Here is a 26,904-nt window from a genome sequence, read left to right on the forward strand (position 1 = left end):
AAGCATCATGGGCATTTTTTGCAACCAGTCACGGTAAATCTCCTTGTGATGGAATTGGTGGAACAATTAAGCATCTGGTTGCCAGAGAGAGCCTACAGAGAATAACAGGTGATGTGATCGAGTCTTCAATTTCTGTAAGTCAAGAGTTGCAAATATAAAGTTCAGGCTAATATCAAAAGAAACACTTTCAGAAACACACGTCGCAGCTACAAGACTGCTTTCCAAGGCAAAAAGTACCTGGTACAAGAGGATGCCAATACTTTACCCCTATATCTAACAATTCAATAGGAACAAATCGACTCAGTTCAGATAAAAACTTCAGTTTCATTTTCCATTTCTCAGATTCAATGAATGCATCGCCAGTCAATATGTCACAAATCAGTACAAATTCATATCTAGCATGTGTTTATAAGTCATTGCTTTTTTTGGATTGGTAATATCAAAAGATGAGGAGGAATGTGATGTTGAAGTTAAATTCATGCACCCCTATGGCCCTGCTCGCTCATTTCACTACCCTCTACCGAATAAAGAAGACATTTGTTACGTTCCTGTATGCAATATCATTTCCTCTGTCAGCCCTCCTATCCCTAAGGGTCCTGGAAGGATGTATTACTTATATGAAAAGGAAGTTGATTATGTACAATGGCAGTACAGTCTAAACTTCAGTTATTTCAGTTTATTGGAGATCAGGCATCTCCAATAAACAATTATGAATAATTAAGCTGATGTATTTCAAGCTTGAAATAGTTTGAAATAGGCCTTTTATATTAGCCTAAATCATTAAAGCTGGTAATAATACTGCTAATAGTACAAGTTGTAATTTATCTGTTTCATTGTCCATTAAGAATCATTTTTGTAATGGATTTTGAATGTTTAGGATCATTCATGAATATATTTATCCCAATTATATTATTTGTTGGCTTGTTAAATAATAAAAATGATTTCATAAAAGCTTCTTAATTTAGTATGAATTATGCCAGATTATGTTTAATAAAAAAATCTGCTTGTCAGCTTCAGACATTTCTGGAAAACACAGAAATTTCTTTAAAAAAAGTTATTTTACAACATTAGAATTAAACACAAAATAACCATGTGAAAAAATAAAAAAAAAACATTCTAGTATAACGGTATCTTCTGATACAGAACACCTTCACTCTAAAACAGATAGCAGAGGACTGACTTACCACAGTGAAAATTTAAAGGGGCTTGCCTTTACAAGCCATCGCCGCTTTAAATTTTACCTGCAAAGTCGGCGACTTGCAGAAATCGGACATTCATACATTTACCCCCTGGTGTGCAAAAATTATAACTAATTACTTTTCGTTTTTAAAGAGAAAATTCATACAGGTAATCAAAATCCCATTATTTTTCTTTCATCGCCTTTTAAAGTATACATTAAGGATCAATTTTTTTAAAAAGGGACATATTAACTCCTCTGCCTCAGGTTGATAAGGCTTATTCAACAAAAGAAAATTTTTGTCTCAAAAAATTCTTAATTGTTGAACAAAATATTTTTTGTTTAAATTTGTTTTTAATTGATTGTTGCAAAATAACATATGTAATACATACCAAACATTATACATGTGATTGACAATATGTTTTGACAAAAAAGAAAGTGACAAATATTGAGGGAAACTCTGATTTGCAGAAGGCGAATAGGTATGTTATCATAACAGAAGAAGAATGTTGTTTTTCTTGTTTTTTTTCTTGGGGGGGACAAACATAGGAAAAAAAAGGTTAGGGGGGGGGGGAGAAAGAGGGACATAGGAGTTTGCTACTTGGTGAACTGTAAATTAATGATGGAGAAGGGAATAAAGTAGATATAGATTATGCATATCTATCATGCAGGGGTATAAGTAATCCAAACATATAGCAATCATGTGTTATAAAGACATGGGTATGTCATACGGTTGTTAATAGGGGTTTGGCATTGCAGTAATTTGTCCAGGAAGACCATGAATTTTTGAAATTCACTAGTGTGTCATTAAGAACAACTGAGATGCTTTCCATTCTATAAACTAACCAAACTTTGTTGATTGTGGCAGAGAGGGAGTGGGGGGGTATTGTTTTCCCATTAAGTGGCCATCAAGCATTTAGCTGCATTTAAGATGTGATTGATGAGTTTTTGTGTGGGTCGGGCGGTGTCAGGGAGCGGTCTGCGCAGAAGGGAGTATAGAGGGGAATCAGGCATTTTAACCTGTGTAATAGATTCAATAAGTGTGAACTAAATGATTTTGTTAAATGCTAGCTTGCTAATTTTTTGCACCTCGAGGTTGTTCCACCTATAGTATTTGCTTTCAGCACTTTTTGATCACTTTTACCTATTGCTGCACGTGGGGGTTTTAGAGTATTGTTTAACATTATGGGGCATATTCAATTAGCTTTCGGATTCGCGGTAACGCGCCGGAACAGCCGCGAAACGTAATACACGTTACCGCAATAACGTGGATTTTCGTTCGCAGCCCATAGGGTTGCGAACGAAAATCCGCGTTAATGCGGTACCGTAATACCCGCAAGAATGCGCACTTTTCGCGGTAACGCGCGTTACCGCGAATCCGAAAGCTAATTGAATATGCCCCTATGTATGCATTTTAACATTTTGGCACAGAACATTTTTTATTAATAATATGTTAGTAAAAAAGGCCATGATTCTCGTGTAAAACAAATGTGTAAGGCATAATTATTTACAAACAATTTGTAGCATATTTTGATCATATCTTTTACTATGTTCATACAAAACTTATCATATTTACTAGTCAAATCTCTAGCGTGACTAAACTCAGTTTATGGTGTAAACTAGTTAATGAGGAAATGTTTTAATTTTATTTTATTACATCTAATTTTATTACATATACTTTCCAGGTTAGCAAAAAAGATATATATATAATCGAAAACTGAAAAATGTAATAAAAAGCTAAACAAATAATGTCCTTTATGTTAAAATGCCTCCTTACAAATCGCAAAGTACATATAATGAGATCCGCAAAATGAATTGCTCCCCAGATACTGTTATAGGGCCTCATTCATTAGGGAAAGTAAAGCAAAAAAAGATGATTACCTTTGCATCTTGACAAAAGCATGTTGTATTGGAGGGGGAGCTAAATTTAAAATGTGGGGACAGATTTATTGTTGGGTTAGGGCATGTCCTAGATCAATTATAAATTTCAGTGTTAAACTAAAACTATCAGGTATTTGTGTGCTAGATTAAAAAACAGTCAGTATTTATTATGCACCCCTTACATTGTAACATGGTTTTCTCCGGGAGAAAACCTACTCATTTGTTTGCTTTCCTTTCCTTAATGAATCAGGCCCATTGACTTTAGAATGTAAACAGAAATTAAAGGTGAAGAAGGTTATAGTCAATCACATGCTTTTTACATGCTGAACCAATGTTTGCTTAAAAAATTATTTTTTAGCTAGACTGACATATATGTGCATATAATTGTAATTTATGTAGCACTTAACTAGTGTTAAATCTTCAAAATGAAAATATGTAAATGTTAAAAGTCAAGTTTTGTCATCTATCATTGCTTTTGAGTGTCAGTAGTCCAAAGCACAACAAAATAATGTACATAAAAATCACACCGAGTGGCATTATTAATTATGGAACACGTACTAACTATAATTCACCTATACTTACTTTAGAATGAAAGCATCTAGTATAAGTTAAATAGAGCTAATTAGAAACCTTGCCTTATTTTCCATTAAAGATATAAGCTAACTATACAATGACAAAATAAAATAATAAAATAATGTTATGTATTCTATTTAGAAATTGGGACTTATTTACCCGGCACTTTGCAGTGGGTTGGTAATGTCTCTCGGATGTTTTGGACTTCATCCCTTCAGCATTTACCATTCTTGCTCCCCAATACAGTATTTTGCACCAATTACTGTTTTTGTTTGATTTACTATAGAATATATTTATTAATAAAGTGGCAATAAAAAACACAACTAACTTAGCACAGCATAAACATTTCTTTAGATCATGTTCAGTAACCTAATATTTATTAGAGGCACATTGCCACCAATGTCTACACATAATGAAATAAATCATTGTTTAAAAGACAGATATAACTTACATAATCATCATAGGTCTCAAGGGCAGGGGGTGGTGCTCGATATCCTGATGCAGTTGGAGCTCCTCTTGCCCGTACTACAGGAACCCCACGGGCAACTGGTGGCAGTGGTAATGCTCCACGTGATACAGGTGAACCTCTGAGTACTGGTGTGCCTCGCCCAGGCAGAGGAGGAGGAATGACGCCACCTCTATTCCTATGACAGAACAGAAAGAAGCTGAGCAGCTTATACAATGGATAGTTTATATATACTTATATCTTAACAAAACCTATGACAAGACAAAGCAAGAGTAAATCATTTCATCATTAACAGCTGTTCCTAAGGATGCATAAAGTCTTAAATGCTAACAGGACATTTTCACATATTAATATATGTGGACATAATATACAAAATACATTATTAATGATACATATGAAATGAATAACAAATCATTAAGTAATGTTGTAAAACTGAAAGCTGATAGCTATGCATATTGTTACTACAATGTACTGTGTAGCACAGCTTATCTTATGTTTGTAGTGAGGGAAGAAAACTACTATAGCAGCATTATAACACTCACTAACACTTTTTTTATGGCACACTATGTGCCATAAAAAATATTACAGATTTTATAAACAATACATGTGTACATGAAGTTAATAAAATTGTTATGGGTATAACCAGATTTAATATGACACTTTTTGTGATTTTAAAGAGGATAGCTACCCCAGCCACATCACATTATTGCATGGACTTGGATGGGAGGCATGCCTATAGACTGATGGGTGTAAATTCTAGGGGGAATTCAATTTCCTGCAATGTGCTGCGGAGTGCTTGTAGAATTTAACATCATGGATTTTCATGAAAATCCAAGATGTTTGGTTACTGTAGTACACGGAAATGAGCACAGCAGGACATCTCTATTATGTCTGGTGGCTCATTGTGAGGAATTGAGTTCCCACCTATGTGGCAGGTGATATAGTCCATAATTTTTTGTATTGCTTGTCTACAGAATCCACTAAAAGGATTCCCAAAATGTTTCATCCTCACCCATTTCCCTCTGTAAACAGTCATGAATCTGAGAACTGTGTGACATTCGAGTCCACTTGCTTGGTCCTTTAAAGGACTTATAAACACAAATTTCCTTGTGTGAGTGTTCAATGTGAATTGAGATTATAAAGAGGGAAGGTAATAGTAAAGACCCCACCATATATTACAACAACAGGATGTATGTGTAGCTTTATTTTAGAATAATTAGATTCAGAATATTTAATAAGAAGTGTTTTAGTGTACAATGGAGAACATATCTTGAATAGGTTAAGTAGGATATTAAAAGAAAAGAAGAATTGAAATGTAGAAGCTGAAATAAAAGATATAATAAAAAAAGGTTTAATATATTTTCTGTTACCTTCTGGCATTCATTTGCTGTAAATGGTAGATTGTAATAATTCTGTATTTGCGAGAAGCATTTATTTTTTATTTCTAAACCATAGTCTATTTATAGTATAATAAAAAGTCGATGATAGACACAGACAACTTATGGTTTTAAAAATTATAGAAGCTAACAGCTCAGAGTAGAGCAAGGGGGAAGACGAAGGGGTTGCTGTTAATGTGAGCAGGGAAGGAACGATTGCAGACAAAAGCAGGACAGTAACAAGCTGGAATGTAGTATTATTGTTGTAAAATAGGTAATCAGGAATATCAATGTCCCTATAGTCAGACCCAGCAGAAGAAACTTAACACTTTCTTATTCTTACAACCACACAATTGACTAAATAATGAAAGCAAAGACATTTTAACTGCCCCACTAATTCATATAACTCCGCCAGTTACAAAGATTGTATGCACAGTTCCTGGGGAACCTGTACAATTTGAATTGACACAAGGGATACAAACTAATGTTTTTTCATCACTCTCTTTGACTAATTATTCAGTCAAAGCTGTGGATGTGTTTAATCAGCCTACAGAACATTTTATTACACAGACGTTATTGTGCTTATTATTACCATAACTAAGAAATCTGCTTTTCTCTTTAGTTCTACCACACCATTCCACCTCTTAGAAGTTATTGTGCAAACTAGTATGCACTAGTATGCATCTGTTGCTCAGCAGTTGGGGTATTATTTGAGAAGAACTGCATTGAGATTTAAGCTGCACTACAAGAGTATTAATGTCCCTCACAAACTCCAGCCTAGCACACAAATATCAACTTTAAATTTCAGCGTACAAATAAGCTATCAAGTATTTGTGTGCTACATGAAAAAACAGTCAGTATTTAACTTATGTGCAAAACAGAAAACTAATTTGCACCCCTTGCATTGTAACATGGTTTTGTCCAGGAGCCTTAAATAAGAAACTTCTTAATTTAAGTTCCTTAATGAATCAGGCCCTAGGTGTTTTTTTCCTAATTATGTATGTTACCATACACATATTGGTTATTTCTTTGACTGTATGGCATATAATAGGCAGGGAGAGATTGCATTGCCTTGCTGTCATATATCATGTCAGTGTGCTTCTCTAGCTGATGGATATTCACCATATTTTGTTAAAGAATAAAGCAGACCCCAACGCTGCTCCTGTGTGATATTTCCATGGTAGTGTGTATATAAATGTGTATACCCATATCACATACACCTGGGTGACAAAAAAGTTATCCCTTTGAAATTGCAGGGTGTTTACCAGTTACTAGTATATCCATAATAATCAGGTCTGCAAATCTATACCCCAGAAATGTATCCTCTCATTTCTGGGCTCATTCTACATAACAACATATCATATCACTAAGATTTTAGGAAGGCATTTTAGCTGCGTTTAGGAAAATATGCTTCTGAATTCAACTAATTTAAGGAAATTTAACTATGTAAAGAGCAATCCACGTGTAAAGTGTCTTTTTCTGTGTTGGTGAATTGGAAAGAGTGCTATAAAGGCTTCACGTGATAAAGATATAATTTGCGAATATGGTGATTAGTAGTTTTGTAAGAATGTTGCGAATAGCAATGCAATTTACATTTGATTATCTGTTATATAAGCCTGGTGGTGTTTATTGCAAATTTGTTGTGCTTGAGACAAAAATAAGTTTTGTTTAAATAATTATTTTCACTGCTTAAAATGTTATTTGAAAAGCTGTCTGTATTCTCATTTAAAGTAAAAGGCAGAAAACTCAAGCAGTACGTTAATGATTTAGTCACTTACCTAGCAGCTACTGCAGGGACTAATCTTATTCCTCTACCTCTTGATATTTTTCCTGGACTGGATTCTTCAGAACCATTTAAGTAGGATAGCTCTCTTAATTGCTCTTGCCGAATTTCATCATTATAATCCTAAATCATAACAAATGATAGTTAACCCATGTAATTTATGATATTGAGCATACTGAATAAAGCAAACATTTAATTGTCTAAAACATATTTAAATAATTAAGAAATAAGAAAAGGTAATTTTGAGCCTTGACCAGTTCTCTTATTTTACTGAATAAACGAAGTCATACACTAAAAGTTTGTGATATTTTTATTTGAACGCACTGACACTCAACATTAAATAATTTTTAGAATGTGACATTGTTCTACATAACAAAAACAGATCAAGTAAAATAAATTGAATAGATTACTTGCATAAGTATATAACCCCATGCTTTACTATCTTGTAGAGTCACCTTTTGCAGCAATAACAGTTTAAAGTCTTTTGTGAAGAATGTACCACCTTTGCATACTGATTTGGATTGATTTTGATCCATTTTTAGAGGAGTGTTTTCGCAGGTTGTTGATCCTTGTGCATCACAATTTATCAAACAATACCAGAGATTTTCAAATAGATTGACATCAGGGCTCTGACTGGGTCATTTTAGGACTTTAACCTTTTTGTTCTTGGGACACTCCAGTGTTAGTTTAGCCTTGTATTTGGTATCACTGTCCCACTGAAAATTGAACTTCCACCCATCTTTCATTTTTAGCAGGCTGAAACAGGTTCTCTTACAGCATTTTCCTGTATTTTGCACCATCCATGCTTCCTTCTATTTTAATAAAGATGGCCAGTCCTTTCTGATAAAAAGCAGCATAGCAGCATAATGCTACCACCATCAAACTTCACTGTAGATATGGTGTTTTGTGAAGTGTTGCTATATGCAGTATTAGATTTTCGCCACACATATTGCTTTGAACTTTAGCCAAAATACTCCACCTTGGTCTCATCTGAGCACAAAACTTTCCAATGTCACAAGTGGGTCACTTTCATACTTTTTGGCAACTCCAGACGTGCATTTACGTGGTTCATTTTGGGTAATAGCTTATTTTGTGCTACCCTACAGGCCAGTGTGTGTTTGAGCAGACATTTGAGGAGTGACCTTTTCTAGGCAGCTCCTGGGTGGGCTGATATAGCTTCCACTTCCTGACAATTGACTATGTTGGCCATGTTAGTGCATTCCTGTGTCAATGAGGTACAAGATAATATACAGCACTTGGGTCATGAGTTCAATTCCTGACCATGGCCTTATCTGTGAGGAGTTTGTATGTTCTCCCCGTGTTTGCATGGGTTTCCTCCGGGTGCTCCGGTTTCCTCCCACATTCCAAATACATACTGGTAGGTTAATTGGCTACTAACAAATTGACCCTAGTCTGTGTCTGTCTGTGTGTGTGTGTTAGGGAATTTAGACTGTAAGCCCCAATGGGGCAGGGACTGATGTAAGTGAGTTCTCTGTACAGCGCTGCGGAATTAGTGGCGCTATATATATAAATGTTGATGATGATGATATACTTTACAATTTTCACATAGAGGATTATGCAATTTATTTAAATAACACATATGTTATAAAGTGAAGTGAGACTTTTATCATCCTCACCTATTTATTTATATATTTATAAATATATATATTTATTTATATACCAACACTAATTCTGCAGTGCTGTACAGAGAACTCTCTCACATCAGTCCCTGCCCCAACAGAGCTTACAGTCTAAATTCCATAACACACACACACACACTAGGGTAAATTTGATAGCAGCCAATTAACCTACTAGTATGTTTTTGGATTGTGGGAGGAAATCGGTGCATCCGGAGGAAACCTGCGCAAACACGGGGAGAACAAACAAACTCCACAAAGATAAGGCCGTTGTCAGGAATCAGACTCAATCAGTGCTGTGAGGCAGAAATGCTAACCACTAAGCCACCATACTGCCCATATTTTGCAGTAATATTCTCTTTAAATGTATATATGTTATAGTTTCTAATTAAACTCCTAACATTTTCTTTTACTTATTATTTTTTTGGTTGATACTCCTGCCTCTAGGAATAATCACCTGATTACAATACAGTACTCTTTAAAAGAAAGGTATGACTTTATATTCTTATTATAAACTGATTGCTTCTCTGATTTTTGCTCATTATACACCTTATGCAAAGACAGTTTTTATTGTTTTCATACTTTAATTATAGCACTGTATATAATGCTCTTAATTAGAGATGTTTTTTATTTGGTTATCACCAAATTAAATAACCTGTAGTATAACCGTGGATTGCATGCCTCTGATGAAACCACACTCATTCTATGGACCATCGCATCAGTTGACATTGATAATTAATTGTTACAATTTACAAGTATACTCGTTACACTTTTTCAATTTTGAAGATGTTCTATGAACAGACATTCGTTTACACATGTATCCATTGCTGTCCCTTTGCAGCTGCATTTTGCTTTGTGATGAGGAAATTGAATGTGAAATTGGTACATTAAATCAGTTGATTTTCATTGTGTGAGAATGTATATGTTCTCTACTGACATTTGTCATATGGAACAGTGTGATTAGAGCTCTATTGTGATCATCAGTTCATGTTTGATTAAAACTATTGAAGCCCTGGCTACTAATTGAGTGTAACCCAGACAGTGTTGCTAGTGACTGAATTAACTTGAATTTGCTGTGGTCAACTTTAAAGAAATATCTACTGCTTGAGAAAGTGCTTATACATTGTGTGTCATTCTGATATTTATAATTAGATGTTTCCATTGACGTTTCATAGCATCTGATTTAAAAGGAGTATGTCATCTGGGACTCTTCATCTGTTCCTCTACATCCAAATTTAAGCACGTTCTTAAGTTGTTTTTCGTACGCAACCCTATGGGCTGCGAACGAAAATCCACGTTATTGCGGTACCGTGGATTAACTTTGCGACCCGTTCTGGTGCGATCCCGCGGACCGGAATCGTAATTGAATATGCCCCTTTAAGTTTAATGTATTTATCATTGCACCATCTTCAATTTATAGTTTTATAGATGTGTGACACATTTTGTACAAGTTTGTAATGTTTTGGATTTGCTGGATATTGGTCTAGGAGGGTTTATGAAATTAAGTTAACCAATCTGTGCCATCATCAGTAACATTACAATACAATGTCTCACTGATACTACTATTTTGAAATATCCGCAGTCCAAAACACTATGTTTCTGCTGTTTGGAGGATGAAAATCCAAACTGCTGGTGATATTCGTGTCTGTTAGGTAAGTGAGCTTACCGGACATTAACTCATTGGGTGACAGGAGCTGCTCGGGAGCAGGTCACTTAATGTAAGAGGAGTTTTTATTTATTTTTTTATAATGGATTACGTTGGATGGAGACAAGAAGATTCCAGGTATGTATTTATTCTCGACACTACACTACAGAAAAAACATATGAAGGAAAGAAGATTAAAAATAATAATGGGGCAAAGTTAATTATTTATTTCATAGACTAAGAGGACACAATTACTTTATCATTACAGTAAGGGGCACCATTAATTTATTTTTACAGTAAAGTGGCCTTCACCCATGTGCATGCTGCACTTGAAGTGCCACAAGAGTCTACACAATATTTGAACATTTTAACCCTGGAGGGGCCCAGTGCTACTAGGCATTGGGCCAGGCATCTCTAAGTGCCGGTACCCAATCTTTGTACAGTTCCTCTTTAGAGTACTCGCAAACCTGAGTAGCAAGGGTTGTTAAAGAAGGGGAGGGAGGCTGTTTTTTTTAAAATGTATTCACTTATTTATTTTTTAACTACTGACAGGCAAGATAGCTTAAACAGCATACGGTTTGGCCTCTCACAACCACCTCTTTTTTCCAGCGGGATTTCCAGCAGTTTGTCAAACCACAGGTCAATAAATGTCATTATTTGTATACTTACCAAGTACTTACCAAGTAATTAAAAAAAAATATCTACTATGGTAATTTGAAATACATAGGTTTTTTTAGCGGTTTGGCCTATGACAGAAGAGTATATTGCAGGACTTCTTCCTTTGTGAGCATGCTCATAGTCCATTAAGATTGCTAAAGCAGCTAGGCACAGGTGAAGGTTAAGCATTCTAGGCCTGATTCATCTTCGAACATATGTGAACGAAACTTGCATTTAAAAAGCTTGCACGTAACTTGTACATATGTACGCCCATATGCAAACAGAAGCGGATCTCAAGATATAGTTCCATTTGAATCTGAGTTTAACAACACTTTGGCTACAGGTTACTTTTCTGTATGTAGACAAACAGAACAGACTGCAGGACATGTACAAAGTCTCTTTAGAATGCACGCAAAGAATACCATTTTATAAAAAATTACAGCTCTTAATACTATAATCATTAATAAAAAAAATGTATACATTAAATACATAAATCAGGATGCCCTTAGTGCATACAGTACATAACATCCATTTTTATAGTTTCTCTTACTTGCAAACACAAGTTCTGGCACGCATCCATGCAGTCATCACTATCAGTCAGCAATAACACCATCCCTGTAGCTAGTGCAAATGATACGCTAAAAAACACATACTTAAGAGATGCCCTGAACTTGAATCAGTGGCATCTGCATAGACATGCATTCGGTATGCCATTACTGTACACTATAAAGATAAACAGGTTCTGGGCGCTTGGAAAAGGTAAATGTGTTTGATAATGACAGAACTATGTGAACAATGTGTTCCAGCTGGAACAAAACAACACAGCATAAACTGTATAGTAAATACAATAAAATTGGATACATATAATGCAGTTACAATGATAAATATTGAATATTATATCTTAAATCCAACTCCAAATGATTGTCGAGCCACAGGAGTATACAGTGTAACAATGAGTATATCAGCGTGATATGCAAAAATGTCCAACAATGTTGATATAACAAAGTCCGCTGAATATAGAATTGTAGTCATGGAGATAAGCCTAAGACCGCATTGAAGATCACAAACTGCGGAAATAAAAGTGGTCTAGGATTGGGCAACAGTAGTCCCGTATTTATCCTTCTGATAATGTCCAGTATGGTGAATAAAAATGAGTGATACTGTAGTTATCAATAAGGTATACTCGTATGTAGAAGTCTAAACAGTTACTCACTTTATAATGCAGGGACGTCTAGGTGTCTGTTATACAGACAGGCACTCAGTGGCAGTCCCGTGGTGTATGGTAGTGCTGTCAATTGATGGATACGAGCTGTACACTTGGCTCCGATGATAAAACAGCACCCGACAGGATGTCGGTGAGTGGGTCCAGTTATAATCCTCCTGATTCCCGGAGAAGCCTCTCTCCTTCTTGTTAAAAGTTGGGGCTGAGCAGAAACTGAGATGATCCCGCTATGAATATGCGTGTGTACGCTGCGGGCTAATCTCCGTAATAATATATATAGTGCAGGAGTCTGTATGTCGCCAATAAATGTAAATAGATGAATCCAATTTGAATCCTCCTGATTCCCGGGGAAAGCCTCTCTCCTTCTCACTGAGAGTTTGAGGCTGGAGAGGAAGAGGGGGGGGGGGGGGGGGCGATCCCGCTGCAGAGATGCGTATACACGCTGCAGGCTGTGCTCTGTTATTGGTGTCTGTAAAAAGCAGTAAAAGGATCCTAGCATGCTAGAAAGTGCCAACAAAGCACTAATGTGATGATTGAGGACAATAACCAACGCGTTTCACCCGGGGCAATAGCCAGTGGGCTTCCTCAGGGATCTTTATCAAAGTCTTGTCTTCCGGGTAGCCTGGGACTATGGATTTCTAGTCCTTCTGGCACCCTATCATCACTTTTATCTTAGTTTCTCCAGCTTGCTACCAGTCTGGGCTTCTCTATGAATGCTTTGATCAGGTTGTTTCACTAATTGAGAACACAAAAATCCCACTTTCCTAGTAAAGGCAGATATACCATAACTATGTTGTTTTTAAGTTTGTACTATTTAGGCAGCAGTTGTTTTGTTACTGCATACTGTACATTATAGCTTACATTATTATATTATATTTATTACTTTGTATTCATTTTTATAAACTCATTTTTGGCGTGTCTTAAAAAGAAATAGGAGGCAAAAAACAATACTGACATTCATATTGCATGAGGGTTACTATGCTCTACATCATATAATAACATTTTTAGACTTTACTTCCACTTTCAAGGGAAAATAATATTTTATCTAGGCACAACAACACATTGTTCCATGTGCCAGTCATACTCTTCATCATAGATGATAAAAAAATGTTGAACCACTTTGAATTTCAATCTTATTTCACTGGTTTGGTTACCTTAAACATGTTTGTGGTACAACCGTCAATTGATGCCAACTGGAATTTGTGGTACAAGATGTGTGGCTCATGTTTACCATATACAGTTTCCATTTGTGTTCGAGACCATTCACGGTTTTGATTTTTTTTTGTTAAACGCTATTTAAATGATGACGTTAAAATAATAGTACGGTATTCACCAACTCCTAAATGATTGAAGGTCCATAAATCAGTTTGCTGGGTCTTTATTTTAAAGGTCCAGTCTTTGGCAGTTACAGTTTATTCACTTCACTAAGACTCATTGTAAAGTTTGCAGCTTCCACAAACTTACCCGATCTCTACAGGAATCTAAAACAAAACACAAACAGGGGGCACTTCCATGATGCAGAAAACTGTTTCTATTTATTATAAGAAGCTTTAAAAATGGACACATTCCATCAAGTATGGAAAATCAGAAATATTACAGGAATGCTGCATGATGTAGATGTCTTCTATTCATCCATATCCACAAACACGAGCAGCAAACAACAAAGATTTAAAATTTGTGTCATATGACTTCATCAGGAGTGATGGCAGGATGCATTACAATAAGGATTGTAATATGACACTTAATATACACAAATGTGTGGGTTAATTACGCCATTTGAGGTTCTAATTACATATTCTCTGTTCGCAATTAAAAAAAACACTAAAATATATCCATTTTAACATAAATGTGTTTGTGCCAGCACCAGCACACAGACTTGAACATATTAAAACTGTTACGAACATGGTTGAACCTGTTCAACTTTCTTGAATTTAGCTTGAATTTATAATTGATTTAAGAAATTCCAGCATTATTTTAAATTTTAGAACAGATTTGTGGAACTACTCTCTACTCTTTACCTTCATTGTGTACATTTTAATTCAGCTGTAAAATGAACATCCTAAAAATGGCTTTCATGTTACATTTATGTCTTAGTTTTAATTATTTTGGATCATTTACACAGATATACTGCAAATATGCATATTTCATTTGAATGTTTTACTAGTGTATATTTTTTTGTAATAAAATAAAAAGAACCGACCAGAGAGCTTCAAGGTTCAGAAAAAGAAGACTTCTCATAGCAACTGAGTGCATTTCTAAGATCATCCAGACAGATTCAACTTCTGTGAAAGACTTTGGGGTAAATGTATCAAGTTCCGATTTCTGCAAGTCGCAGAAAATCGACGACTTTGCAGGAGAAATTTAAAGCGGCGATGGCTTGTAAAGGCAAGTTTGCCCTTGTGTGTGATTGTTTATGCATGTGCACACTCTTACATCACATATCTACAATGTTTATAGCTTGGTCAATGCTTGCTCAAGATTGTAATGCAATCTGCTTGTCCCATGTACATTAGCATTAAGCTTGTCCTCAATTTCACTTAACTCCATCATTAAATAATCATTCATATTTAACCAATAAAAAATGACTTAGCCATCATTTTGGTGTTTGTGTGACCATTCTCATGTTAAACAATTAGAGAAGTTGCTAGGCATTTCAGTTTTAAAAGGGTTTTCACCTCCGCTAATCCCATTGGATTGTTAAAACACTGATGCCTCTATTCCCATCTGAGGGGTGAAACTAAGCACAGCAAACTACAATTTGCACTACTTTTATATTTGGACTTTTTTTAATCTGTATACAGAGGGGTATGATGCCAAATTGTGGCTCAGCTTGCAGTATGCTTTGCTTGGTTTTAAATGTAATGCAAGATGTTACCCATTTACAGTAATCTCTAAGTTATCTCTAGACAACTCATAAAAACTATTTTATTTATGCTCTGAAAAATCTGTGTAATTTGAGGATTTAAAAAGTAATAACAATGTTTGAAATCATGGAAGCTGTGTCAAGAGCATATGCATAGGGCAGGGCATATGCAGTGCTTTGTCTATGCCTGCCCACCACTAGCATTCAATAGTCCAGGCACATTGGGTTTAAACAGAGTAGAAAAATAGTTTTCATGCTTGTCAGTTCAAACAGCTGAGTTTAGTTCAAACAGCTGATTTTGGCCCACCGTGCATAGACAGAGCCCTATATATCAAAAAGAAGAAGGAAAAGGTACATGTTGCATGCACTCGATTAGATAGTATATCTACTCAAATGTTGGCTATACGATGGGAATCATATTTGCAAAATAGATGCACATTTAAACCTGGAACAAATAAGTTCACAAAGGTAGACTGATCATTTAATCTGTAAATGTCAATATTTTTATGTAGATTAATTATTATGTATTGCTTTGTATGCCCTGAATATGTTGTGTTAGTAAATGGCGGGAGGAAAACTAGAAAGTTTGTATGTAACACCCTTCCTGTCACCTGACTCAAGTGGGCGTTTGGCTTGTGTAGACTGCGTGTGTCCAGTCTGCAGCGATCTCCTTTACCTTATCTCACGTAGCGCAATACCTCCACGTTGGTCTAAGTGCAGTAGGTTCTTCGTTTGTTTCTTCACTTACTTTAGTTCACTTATAAATACATAGAGCAAAAGGTAAATTGCTTTTGTGACAAAGTTTGGTTACTGATTTTTTTTGATCATCACATATATACCTGAGGTGAATGAGTATATGGACAACTACTGAACAAATACTAATTTTATTATAGAAACTAACATTTTTTCAAGGATATTACCGCTATTTGTGGTTTTGATGCTTTTCTATATATTAATGTAAATTAAGAGTTTAGCTTTGCGATAGAACAACCTAATTTGCAGATGTTCAAGTTGCAACAATAATATTTTTGGGCTCGGTTTTTGCTTCTCCAATCTGCACTGTAATTGTAAATTTATATATTGCAGAATTCATAGTCTATAAATACAGCTGATATGACAAAAATTAATTCATTCTATTTTGTGGCGTGTGTTTGGAATTGGACCGGGAACATTTAAGGGAAAAACTTTAAATAGTGCAATTTTGGGGTAAATCATAAAAAGTTGCGAAAAATGGACTCTAAAGACATTGAGAGATATTGAACTGCTGCCCAAGTCAAATCCCTAAAGTCAATATGTGAACTACTTAATCATGCAACAAAAGCTAATCAATTAACATGGTTTCCCCCCTGCTTGCACATAGCCAAAATAATGGAGGGTAGAAACAATAAATTCTACAAGCACCAATTACTCACAGGAAAATGTCAGAACAATGGTGATCCTATTGCCCTGACTAAAAGACTGAAGGGCAAGCAAGATTATTTTTCAGCAAGCCAGTTTTGGAATCTTGCCACCAAAACATTGAGTAATTTTCCTCACTTAGATCCATGTTACAAAGAAATTTGTTCAGAATGTTTAAAAGGAATTGTGCAATCGTAGTGGAAAAATAGCCTCTGCAACTAAAACAAACAAATGTTTCTTGTTTTTTTTAATCTAGTTACAGCTCCAAGCAATAACAAAATAAAATTATTTTTAGATCTGCAGTTTCTCATTTTATTTTTACATAATTTGCAATATTATTTATTTTTTCACAATTATTATGATCCAACCATTTACAGACAACATAGATTTTCATATTCAACAAATATGGATAATGATTTATCTAAGTTCCTTACTGTGAGTAACAATTGTGAGTATCAATAGATGCAGTGTAAAGGAAACCGCAGGGGACCCACCCCTCTTTGGGTCAAAACTAATCTGGACTACAAATATGTATATTTTAGATAATTTACACAGGCATACTACAAATATGCACATTTTACTTGAATGTTTTCCTGGGAGCTAATGTATTATGCTTCGATTTCTGCAACTCGCCATTATTCGGCGACTTTGCAGGGCAAACTTAAAATGGCAATGCCTTTAAGGGCAAGTTTTGACCTTAAACACATTGCTGCTTTACATTTAGCTGTCAACGTTGCAGAATATCGACAAAGAGGGGTGGTTTCCCCCTAGTGTGTATTTGTTTCTGTTGTATTTCTAAGGTCATCCGGAAAGATTTAACTTCTTTGAATGTTCAATCCCTTGTGTGTGATTGTTTATGCATGTGCACACACTTATATGTCTACAACATGCATAGATTTGTCAATGCTCGCTATTGATTGTAGTGCACAGCACTTTGGAGGTTAAAAATCTGCTTGTCCCATGTACTTTAGCATTAAGCTTTTCCTACCTATATTCATTTTATTCTACTCCATCATTAAATCATCACTAATATTTAACCATAAAAAGTGACTTAATCATAATGTTGGTGCTTGTGTGACTATTTTCATATTAAACAATTAGAGAAATTTTAGAATAATGGAAATGTTTCATTCAAGTGGCAGGTATTTCGATTTTACAAGTATTTTCTACCTATAACTAAAAAACAACTATGAATTGCCTGTGTAAAGTGTATTATCACCTATGCTGATCCTGTTGGATGTCTCTGTTTACATCTGTGGGGTGAAACTAAGCACAGCAAACTACACTTTGAACTACTTTAACGTTTGAAATTTTTTTTAGGCTGTATACAAAGGGGTGTGTTCACTGGTCGAAGTGGAAATTTAGAAGTGGCGGTATGAAAAATGTAGTGGCATATCTGGGAACCTTGGCTTGCCACCTACGGAGGAGACCAACCAAGAGAGCATTAAAACGGAGTTTGACATCACTGAATTAGTTTTAAGTCACACGTTAAACGTTTAACAATCCCCAAGATGCCAAGCTGAATTTCTTCCATTCCCCTCCTTTCCCTCCCACTAACCCCCCCTTTTCCCCTTCTTAGCCCCTTAAACCTGATCTTCACTTCTCTTCTCACATTAAGTCTCTTCTCCCCCTCCTTCCCCCTCACCCCCTGCCTTGGTTATACCTTCTTTCTATTCTCAATTCCGCGATTTAGCTTCAAAACAAAGTTCTTAATAACAATTTTTTAAGTGTGAAAATTGTTTGATTTGTAAACTAACCTTTATGCTGTAAAAACCTGAAAAACTTTTCAATAAAATATGTTTAAAAAGAAGAAAAGAAAAATGTAATGGCAATATAGGTAAATATAATTTTATAGTTTTACAATGCAGGCAGTAGGAGAAGTGCTGGAATGCCATATCACAATATACACCCTCCACTTTGACCACTTGGTGTGATGCAAAATAAATCTTTAGTAAGGTGCAAAACATTATGTAAACTCAAAAAGATGTTTGAGTCAAAGATAACAGACAAATATATAAATAAAAGCAGTTTTACAACAGACCAAGGTGTGTTTAGGAAAAGGTGTCAGCTAGATGCCAACTGCACGACTAACCTTACTTACAAATTATTTTCAAAGGAAGTGTCACAATACAGGTAAACCCGGTGTCTGTGGTACAGCACTAGGTTCTATGGGGCTCCTGTGGCTTACAGGAGTCTCATGGGACCAATACTATGATAGGAGCTTGTGGTGGGCAAACGGTTCTGTGGATCCTATAACAGAGAGGGTATTTTGGGGGGTTTACTGCAGAAGGAGGATTGTGGGTAGTGAAGCTCCTGAGGGGAGATGACTGAGCCTGGAAATGTGTGGTCAGAAGGGAGGGAAAATAAAGAAAAATAAACAGCTGAACCAAAACGCAGGAAAGGGAAAAGAGGGGAGTCTGCAGTACGCATAAATGGAATAAATAAGGAAATTCAGGCAAATAAGGAAATGCATATCTACTATATAAATGCCTAGTGGCGTGTGTGAAAAAAAAAAACCAAGCTGCAGCGCCACCTGCTGGGCAGAGTTATACACTGACCTATATATTTCTTGAAGGAGAAGTGACAGTTGGGAGTGGTTGGTGGTTGCCGGGGGTGATGGTGGGGAGTTTTTAACACCTTAAGTAGCTTGATTTGACTAGAATGCATGAGTATCATGCACGGGTTAACTGACCTACTAAATTCTCAGTGTGTGTCGAAAAAAACCCTCAAAAAGGGCTGAAATTTGGTATACTGACATTATTGACGAGTTGAGGGGTCAAACTCATTTTCGTGAGGTAATTTTACCTCATGAACACACGTGTACAGTGGCGGATCCAGGTGGGTGCGATCGGGGCAATCGCCCACCCCCCCCCCCCCCTCCTAGCAGGGGTTTGCTGCCGACGGCTGCACAGTATGTGCAGGTCCGTTTGGCAGTGACAGTGTGCTGCCCGGCTGCTCTTATTGTGTTTTAAACAGAATCAGAGCAGCCGGGCAGCACACTGTCCCTGCCTGTCACTGCCGAGCGGACCTGCACATACTGTGCAGCCCCCGGCAGCCTCAGAAGTCGGAAAGGGGGCGGGGCGATTTAGCATTTAACATCGCCCCGGGGAACAAACATTTTCTAGATCCGCCCCTGAATGTGTAGCAGCGTGTGTTAGTGTGTGTGTGTGTGTCTGTGGCGATGAAGATGAAGGATGAGGTGATGGAGAAAAATGATGAGGTGGTGACATGTGGACAAAACCACGTTAAAAAAGGGCGCTTGCGTCGGGATGTAACGCTCTTTCCCTGAGGAGGCCTGGGCTAGGCCCAAATGCATGACAAGAACCTTTTTAACACCTTAAGTAGCTTGATTTGACTAGAATGCATGAGTATCATGCACGGGTTAACTTGTAAATATATATATATATATATATATATATATATATATATATATACTCATTGTATTGTATAGCAGTCACTGGGATGCTCATTGTATTGTGAATAGGTCGGCAGAATGGTCTCTGCATTGTAAGGTAGACACTAGGAAGCTGTGTGTATTGTATGTCAGTCACTTGCATTCTAGGATGCTCTCTGTATTGTATTAATGTCATTAGGATATTTTCTGTACTGTACTGTGGTCACTTGTATTGTACTGTGGTCACTTGTATTGTAGCACTCTGTATTGTAGCATGGTCATTAGGAAGCTTTTTGCATTGTATTCCAGTCAGTTTAATCCTTGTGACCTCTGTATTGTAATGAGATCAATAGAATGCTTTCTGTACTGTATTGCTGTTAAATGGATGGTCTCTGTATTGTATTAAAGTCACCAGGATGTTTTGTGTATTGTATCACTTTAATGCTCTCTGTATTGTATGGAAAACATTTGAAGGACTTGACTCTATATTGTATGGCAGTCACTAGGATAGTCTCTGTATTGTATAACACACAAATGTCACTAGTACTGGCTAGAGATGCTCACTGACCCCCGTGAACTGGTTTTGGATCTGGATTAGCTTCGCCTATTAGTTTTGGTTTTGGTAAAACTGCCCTCGTGTGTTTTGGTTTTGGTTTTGGATTTTTTAGAAAAAAATCTTAAAATATGCTAAAATCACATAATTTTGCTCTTTTTTTGTTCCTACAATAACCTCAATAACACTAATTTCAAGTCATTTGCAGTCAATTTAGACCACCTCACAGGTCACATATTATTTTCATACAAAAACTGCAGCAACTTGGCTGGATGCTAAGCGACCGAGCAATGACAAAAACACACAGTAGTTCCTACCACATCTAGGACAGATTGGCACACAGCAGTGGCTGAAAAGAAAAATGGGAGGTCTTAAAAAGCAATTCAAAATTTGTGAGATCCAAGATCCGACGATGTCATGGTGACGTTTTTCCTCCTTTTTTAATTCCGAGGGCACGCGACAGTACCAAGCTGACTCGGCTCGGTACTCAGATCCCCTAAGTTCGGGTGTGTTCGGTTCTCGAGGAACCGAGCCTAAGCATCTCTAGTACTGGTCAAGTTATCACACAAAATAGTATATAATACCTGCTTTGTCTAATACATTTTCATTTGCATTTAGTTCAAACAAAAACAAAAAAAAGCTTTTTTAAAAAAATTGTTGATGCTAGTGTTTATTGGGAATCACAGTAACATATAAAAATATGTATTTTTTATGTTTTAAAGCCAACCCTAACCCCAAAATGTGGTACAGGGGGCAATTGGTAGGGTAGATCCTCCTCTTGGGGACCAGGGAATGCCTACCACCATGGGTAAAAGGCCCTAAAGCTTTGCGTACAAACAGGCAGAGGCAATGTGCTTTCTTTATTTTTTTCTTTTACACTGGAGATTGATATAGGATGAGGCCTCAGTGAGAATGAACCATCTGGCACTATACTGGTCGTGCTTCATACAATAGCAAGGACTTTCAAGGCTCAACTTATCTCGTTAATGCTAACCATGGAAACACCCTGTTACTGGATTAAGCTGCTACTCACATAACCAATATCTGTACTACACCCACTGGTGTGCCGGCTCTGCCTACTTGTGTTTGCTGCACCTACCAGTGAAATGCTTTGCCTACTTGTGTGTTAACTTTGCCTAATGTGAAGGACTCCACCGGCCATTGATGACACTCAGAATGTAATTGTTTGTTTTATTGGCTACCACCATTGTGGCTAGGGATAATGTGCTAACCCTGCCCACTTTTGTGTTGGACCTGTGTTGAACCTGCCTACAACTGATTTGTTCCTACCTACTTGAGGCCACTTTCAGATTTTTTTCAAGGGCCACTTTAGGTTCCCAACCTGCCCCTGCATTTTGGTATGCATGCACAGTATAGAATATGTATATATACACCACAAAAATTGACCAACACCAATCTCTAAATCAGCCTCTAAGCAAATATGCATTAAACAAAACTCTTGAGGAAATATTCAAAATCTACAAAAAATATATATATTTTTCTGATAGGTGCACCTATATTTAATATTTTTTCCTCATCTAGAAGGTGGTTTGTCTCTATATGCTTATTGAGTGTATTTTTATATTATTTGTTTTAATAAATGGTTTTTAATATTCACATTGCAGTACCAGTTTTTCTGAGGACTTGAATCTATTGCATTTTTTGGTCTTGGTATAAAAACTAAATAAATCTAACTCTATAAAGAAGCACATTGGCTTAATTCTCTTATCATCACAATAAGCTTAATATTAGATTCAGGACTAACAGAATCTTGCTTATATATTGTTTAGGATAAACTGCACACTCATGTAATCCATATCAATGTTCCAGAGTATGCTGCATTACTGCACCTACTTACATGATCATCTCTATGAGTGTGGTACATGCTTGACAATGAATGCAAATTAATGTTGTTTGCATTAAACACATTTAGTTTAATCTTGAAAAACTCTGCTTAATCAGACTAATAGTACTTATGTAAGTTGGAGATGGATGTGTGTCTATATATGTTCTTATATCATGGCAGAAGTTAAGATGCTTGACATTCATGTAACTATGATATTTGCATGAAAGGAATTGTCCTCCTTTTATACAAGCACAAATGTATACCAACACAGTAGTGTAATTTACTGCTAAGCAGCCCTGTCTCCCTCCATGGCTATCTGATTAAAAACAAGTGTGAAATGATAATTAAACAGAAATGAATGAGGACTCTAATTATTCATCAGCAACCAAAGAAATTAGAACAAAAAACATAGACCTATATGATATCCTAGAATGTGTATATTACAGACCTGATTCATTAAGGCACGTCTATACCGATTTTGAGTGTATCGTATACAAAATCACTCTGCGCATGCCTAGAACAGGGACATGCGCCAATGAATGTAGCCTTGTCCACCGCATCTTCGTACTTCGACGGGATGGGGAAGGGGTGTTTTGCCGTTACCGCTGTACAGTGTGGGCATGAACACAGCCACGTTCGAATCAAGCCCTGCGCATCTCAAAGTTACTTACTTTTATGCTGAAACTCTTGCACCAGCTATAGGGCTAGTCTGTGTCCTAGTGATATCAGTATCCTATGTATGTGTCGGCAATCACAAGCAACTATAAAATTGTATTTTATGTTCAGTAGACATTAAGAACATTCTGTTACATGTTTTTTATGTGGCAAAAACAACATTTTTTTTTATTATTTTTCTTTTGCTTTTTTATCACTAATGCCTATATTATAAAAATGTCATTTCCCCCTAATTTTCCTGTAAGTAAATTTTGAAATTGTGTATAAATGTAAAGTTTTAAGTAACTGGATATAAACACCAGAGCCTTAAGTTCTGAATTTCTGAGAAAAGTGTATTAATAAATCCACACATAACACATGTGAAGCAAATTGAACTTAACAAATTAATGTGTTTTGTTCCGGCGCTTCTTGCTGTTACGAGCCGCTGGGCGGAGCCCAGCCGCCGTGACTCTCTCACAGGCGTCCCGGCCGTCGCTATGACGACCAGAACGTCAATTCCGGGGCTCGTCCCGGCCGTTGCCTAGGCCACGGTCGGGATGCTGAAAGACATAGCGCCGCGTCCTGGCAACGGAGAACAACCGGGCGCGTGCGCAATTAAAGAAACTAGCCTGTGGGCTAATTAGGAATATTTTATTTATTAGGCATAGGCTGGGGGCGGTTTCAGAGTTAGGCTCTGATTGGTCACATTGAGTATTTAAGGCAGGGAGGGCTTAGCCTCCCTGCCGGGTATAGCTTCCAGACTTCTGTGTTGCTGCCTGCTACTGTGCTGTTGGTGTTAACCTTTGGACCTCCGTTTGCCGTGTATGACCCCTGCCTGTAACTTGGACTTGTCTTTTTGCCTGTGCCCTTGACCTTCTGGCTTGAACCTCTGATACTGCTGATTTGCTCGTGACCCCGACCCCTGGCATATTTTCTGACGATTCTATCTAGCAAGTGACCCCTGACCTCGGCCTGTTCTCTGGATACGCTGTCTGCCATAACCCTCTGCTCCAGGGTTCTCCACAGCTGGTACACATCACACGACCCTCTGTTAGTCTGCGGCCAAGTCTGTCCCCACCACTAGGGGCTCCAGTGAACACCAGACTTTCGGAGCAGACTCCGGGTGTTGTTGTACTGGCTGGAGGGGTTCCTGACATTATAACCGGCCATAATCTTTGGAGAATTCACTTCCATGGATGATAATGGGGCGAATCTTTCTCCAGCCCAAGTTCTGGCAGGTCAGATCCAATCCATCTCACAAATGGTTGAGAATCTGGTTCAACGTCTGTCTGCTCAGGTAGAGGCCACCAGAGCCGCGCAAGTCCAAGTCCAGCAAAACCCGTCAGCTCCTGCCGTGGAGCCCAAGCTGAACTTGCCGGATCGATTCTCTGGGGACAGAAGTCTCTTCCGTAACTTTAAGGATAGTTGTAAACTTTACTTCCGTCTCCCACCCCGCTCCTCCGGCTCTGAACAACAAAGAGTGGGTATAGTGATTTTGTTGCTTCAGTGGGACCCTCAGTCCTGGGCCTTCAGCTTGCCTTCCGATAGTCCTTCGCTGAGGTATGTGGATTTTTTTTTTTGAAGCCCTAGGCCTCCTGTATGATGACCTGGATCGGGTAGCTTCCGCTGAGGCCCACCTCAGATCCCTAAAATAGGGCCGACGTTCTGCAGAAGAATACACTGCCGAATTCCGGTGCTGGTCCACTGACAGTGAGTGGAATGACCCAGCTTTATGCAGCCAGTTCCGTTTGGGGATATCAGAGCAAATAAAGGATTCCCTGGTACAGTACCCTTCACCTACTTCCCTGGAGGGACATATGCAGCTCACAATCAAAATTGATAGACGCCTCAAGGAAAGAAGAGCTGAGAAGGAAGCACCCACTCCCAGTACATTCCTTTCTGTGCTTCTTTCTAATATGGAAGCTGCGGAACCTATGCAGCTAGGCGCCTATCGCCTCTTCCAGGAAGAGAGAACTATGAGACGCACCTTAGGCCTTCTGCGCTCCTGTCCCAACAAGTCGGGAAAAGATCAGGCCTAGAGAAGGTGGAAGAGATTCATCTAGGTCTGCACTTAATTTCTTCCAAAAATGCATTATTAGTTCCCACTCATCTTTCCTGTGGATCACACTCCTCTGTCATTTCAGCATTTATTGATAGCAGTGCCGCAGGCAACTTTCTGGATATCAGTTTTGCCAAGTCCATTGGAATCCCTTTCATGAAAATGAATTCCGCTATCACTGTCTGTGGTTTGGATGGGGGTCCCCTACCCGGAGGCAGGATTTCCTTCACGACGCTGTCATTACAACTTACAGTTGGGTGTCTTCATTCCGAGACCCTGTCTCTTCTCCTCATTGATTGCCCTTCTGTTCCTCTAATTCTGGGTCATCCCTGGCTCCACCTCCATAATCCAGTGATCGACTGGAATCTTGGAGAAATTACTCGTTAGAGTACTCACTGTTCTCAAAATTGTTTGGCCATGTCTCTTCGGCTCCTGCAGCCACTACCGGATCAACTGCCTTCTGTATATTGTGAATTCCAGGACGTGTTTTCCAAGAAGGCGGCTGATTCTCTACCTCCGCATAGAGACTTCGTTTGTGCCATTGATTTACTTCCAGGATCCAAGTTGCCCAAAGGAAGGTTATACTCACTTTCTGGCCCTGAAACTAAGGCAATACAAGATTATGTGGAGGAAAACTTGCAGAAAGGGTTCATCAGACCTTCAAGGTCTCCTGTAGGAGCGGGGTGTTTTTTAGTGTCTAAAAAGGACGGTAGTCTACGCCCGTGCATCGACTTTCGTGGTCTGAACAAGATCACCATCAAAAACACATATCCGCTCCCGCTCATCTCTGTCCTGTTTGACCAGATGAGGGATGCTACCACATACACCAAGATTGATCTCCGTGGCGCCTACAATCTCATACGCATCAGGGAGGGCGATGAGTGGAAGACAGCCTTCAACATTCAATCTGGCCATTATGAGTATTTGGTCATGCCCTTCGGCCTGTGTAATGCGCCTGCAGTCTTCCAGGATCTCATTAACGAGGTTCTCCGTGAGTTCCTGGGTCATTTCGTGGTAGTATATCTGGATGACATCCTGATATATTTTCAGTCTCTCCCTCAACATCGTAATCATGTCAAACAGGTCCTGCTTAAACTCAAAGAGCATCATCTTTTCGCTAAACTTGAAAAGTGCGAATTTGATGTCAAGAAAGTGTCATTCCCAGGATACGTAATTTCTCCCGATGGATTTTCTATGGATCCTAGTAAAGTCCAAGCCATCCTGGAGTGGGTACGTCCCACGAATCTGAAAGCAATCCAAAGATTCCTGGGCTTCGCAAATTACTATCGGAGATTCACTCAGGCTTTTTCTGATCTAGGGGCTCCCATCACTGCTCTTACCCGCAAAGGGGCGGATCCCTGTAATTGGTCACCAGAGGCCAATGCATCATTCGAAGCTCTTAAGAATGCGTTTACTACTGCTCCGCTCCTCAAGCATCCTAATCCGCAGTTGCCATTTATTCTGGAAGTGGATGCCTCGGAAGTAGGCGCTGGTGCTCTCTTATCCCAGAGGGACCCCGGTGATCATAAACTGCATCCATGTGCCTTCTTTTCACGCAAGTTTTCGGCTGCCGAAGTCAACTACGATGTGGGCAATCAGGAACTCCTGGCAATCAAGTGGGCGTTTAAGGAGTGGCGTCACTGGCTTGAGGGAGCAGTTCATACAATTTCAGTCTTTACTGATCATAAAAACCTGTTGTACATTGAGTCTGCCAAACAGTT

The 26,904-nt window shown here is 37.9% G+C and overlaps 1 protein-coding gene across 3 annotated transcripts in view; it reads right to left on the minus strand.

Annotated features, from left to right (window-relative positions):
- The window catches only part of KHDRBS2 (KH RNA binding domain containing, signal transduction associated 2), a 314,320-nt gene that overhangs the window by 87,866 nt on the left and 199,550 nt on the right, over window positions 1-26,904 (minus strand). For all 3 annotated transcript variants that reach the window (XM_075202569.1, XM_075202568.1, XM_075202570.1), the window contains 2 exons: window positions 7,252-7,379; window positions 4,083-4,275 (listed from right to left, as the gene is read on the minus strand). In XM_075202569.1, the coding sequence (XP_075058670.1) occupies window positions 4,083-4,275; window positions 7,252-7,379 (321 nt within the window). The remainder of the gene's footprint in view (window positions 1-4,082; window positions 4,276-7,251; window positions 7,380-26,904) is intronic.

This window comes from Mixophyes fleayi, chromosome 3 (genome assembly GCF_038048845.1).
Source record: "Mixophyes fleayi isolate aMixFle1 chromosome 3, aMixFle1.hap1, whole genome shotgun sequence".
In the NCBI taxonomy this organism is placed as follows: domain Eukaryota; kingdom Metazoa; phylum Chordata; class Amphibia; order Anura; family Limnodynastidae; genus Mixophyes; species Mixophyes fleayi.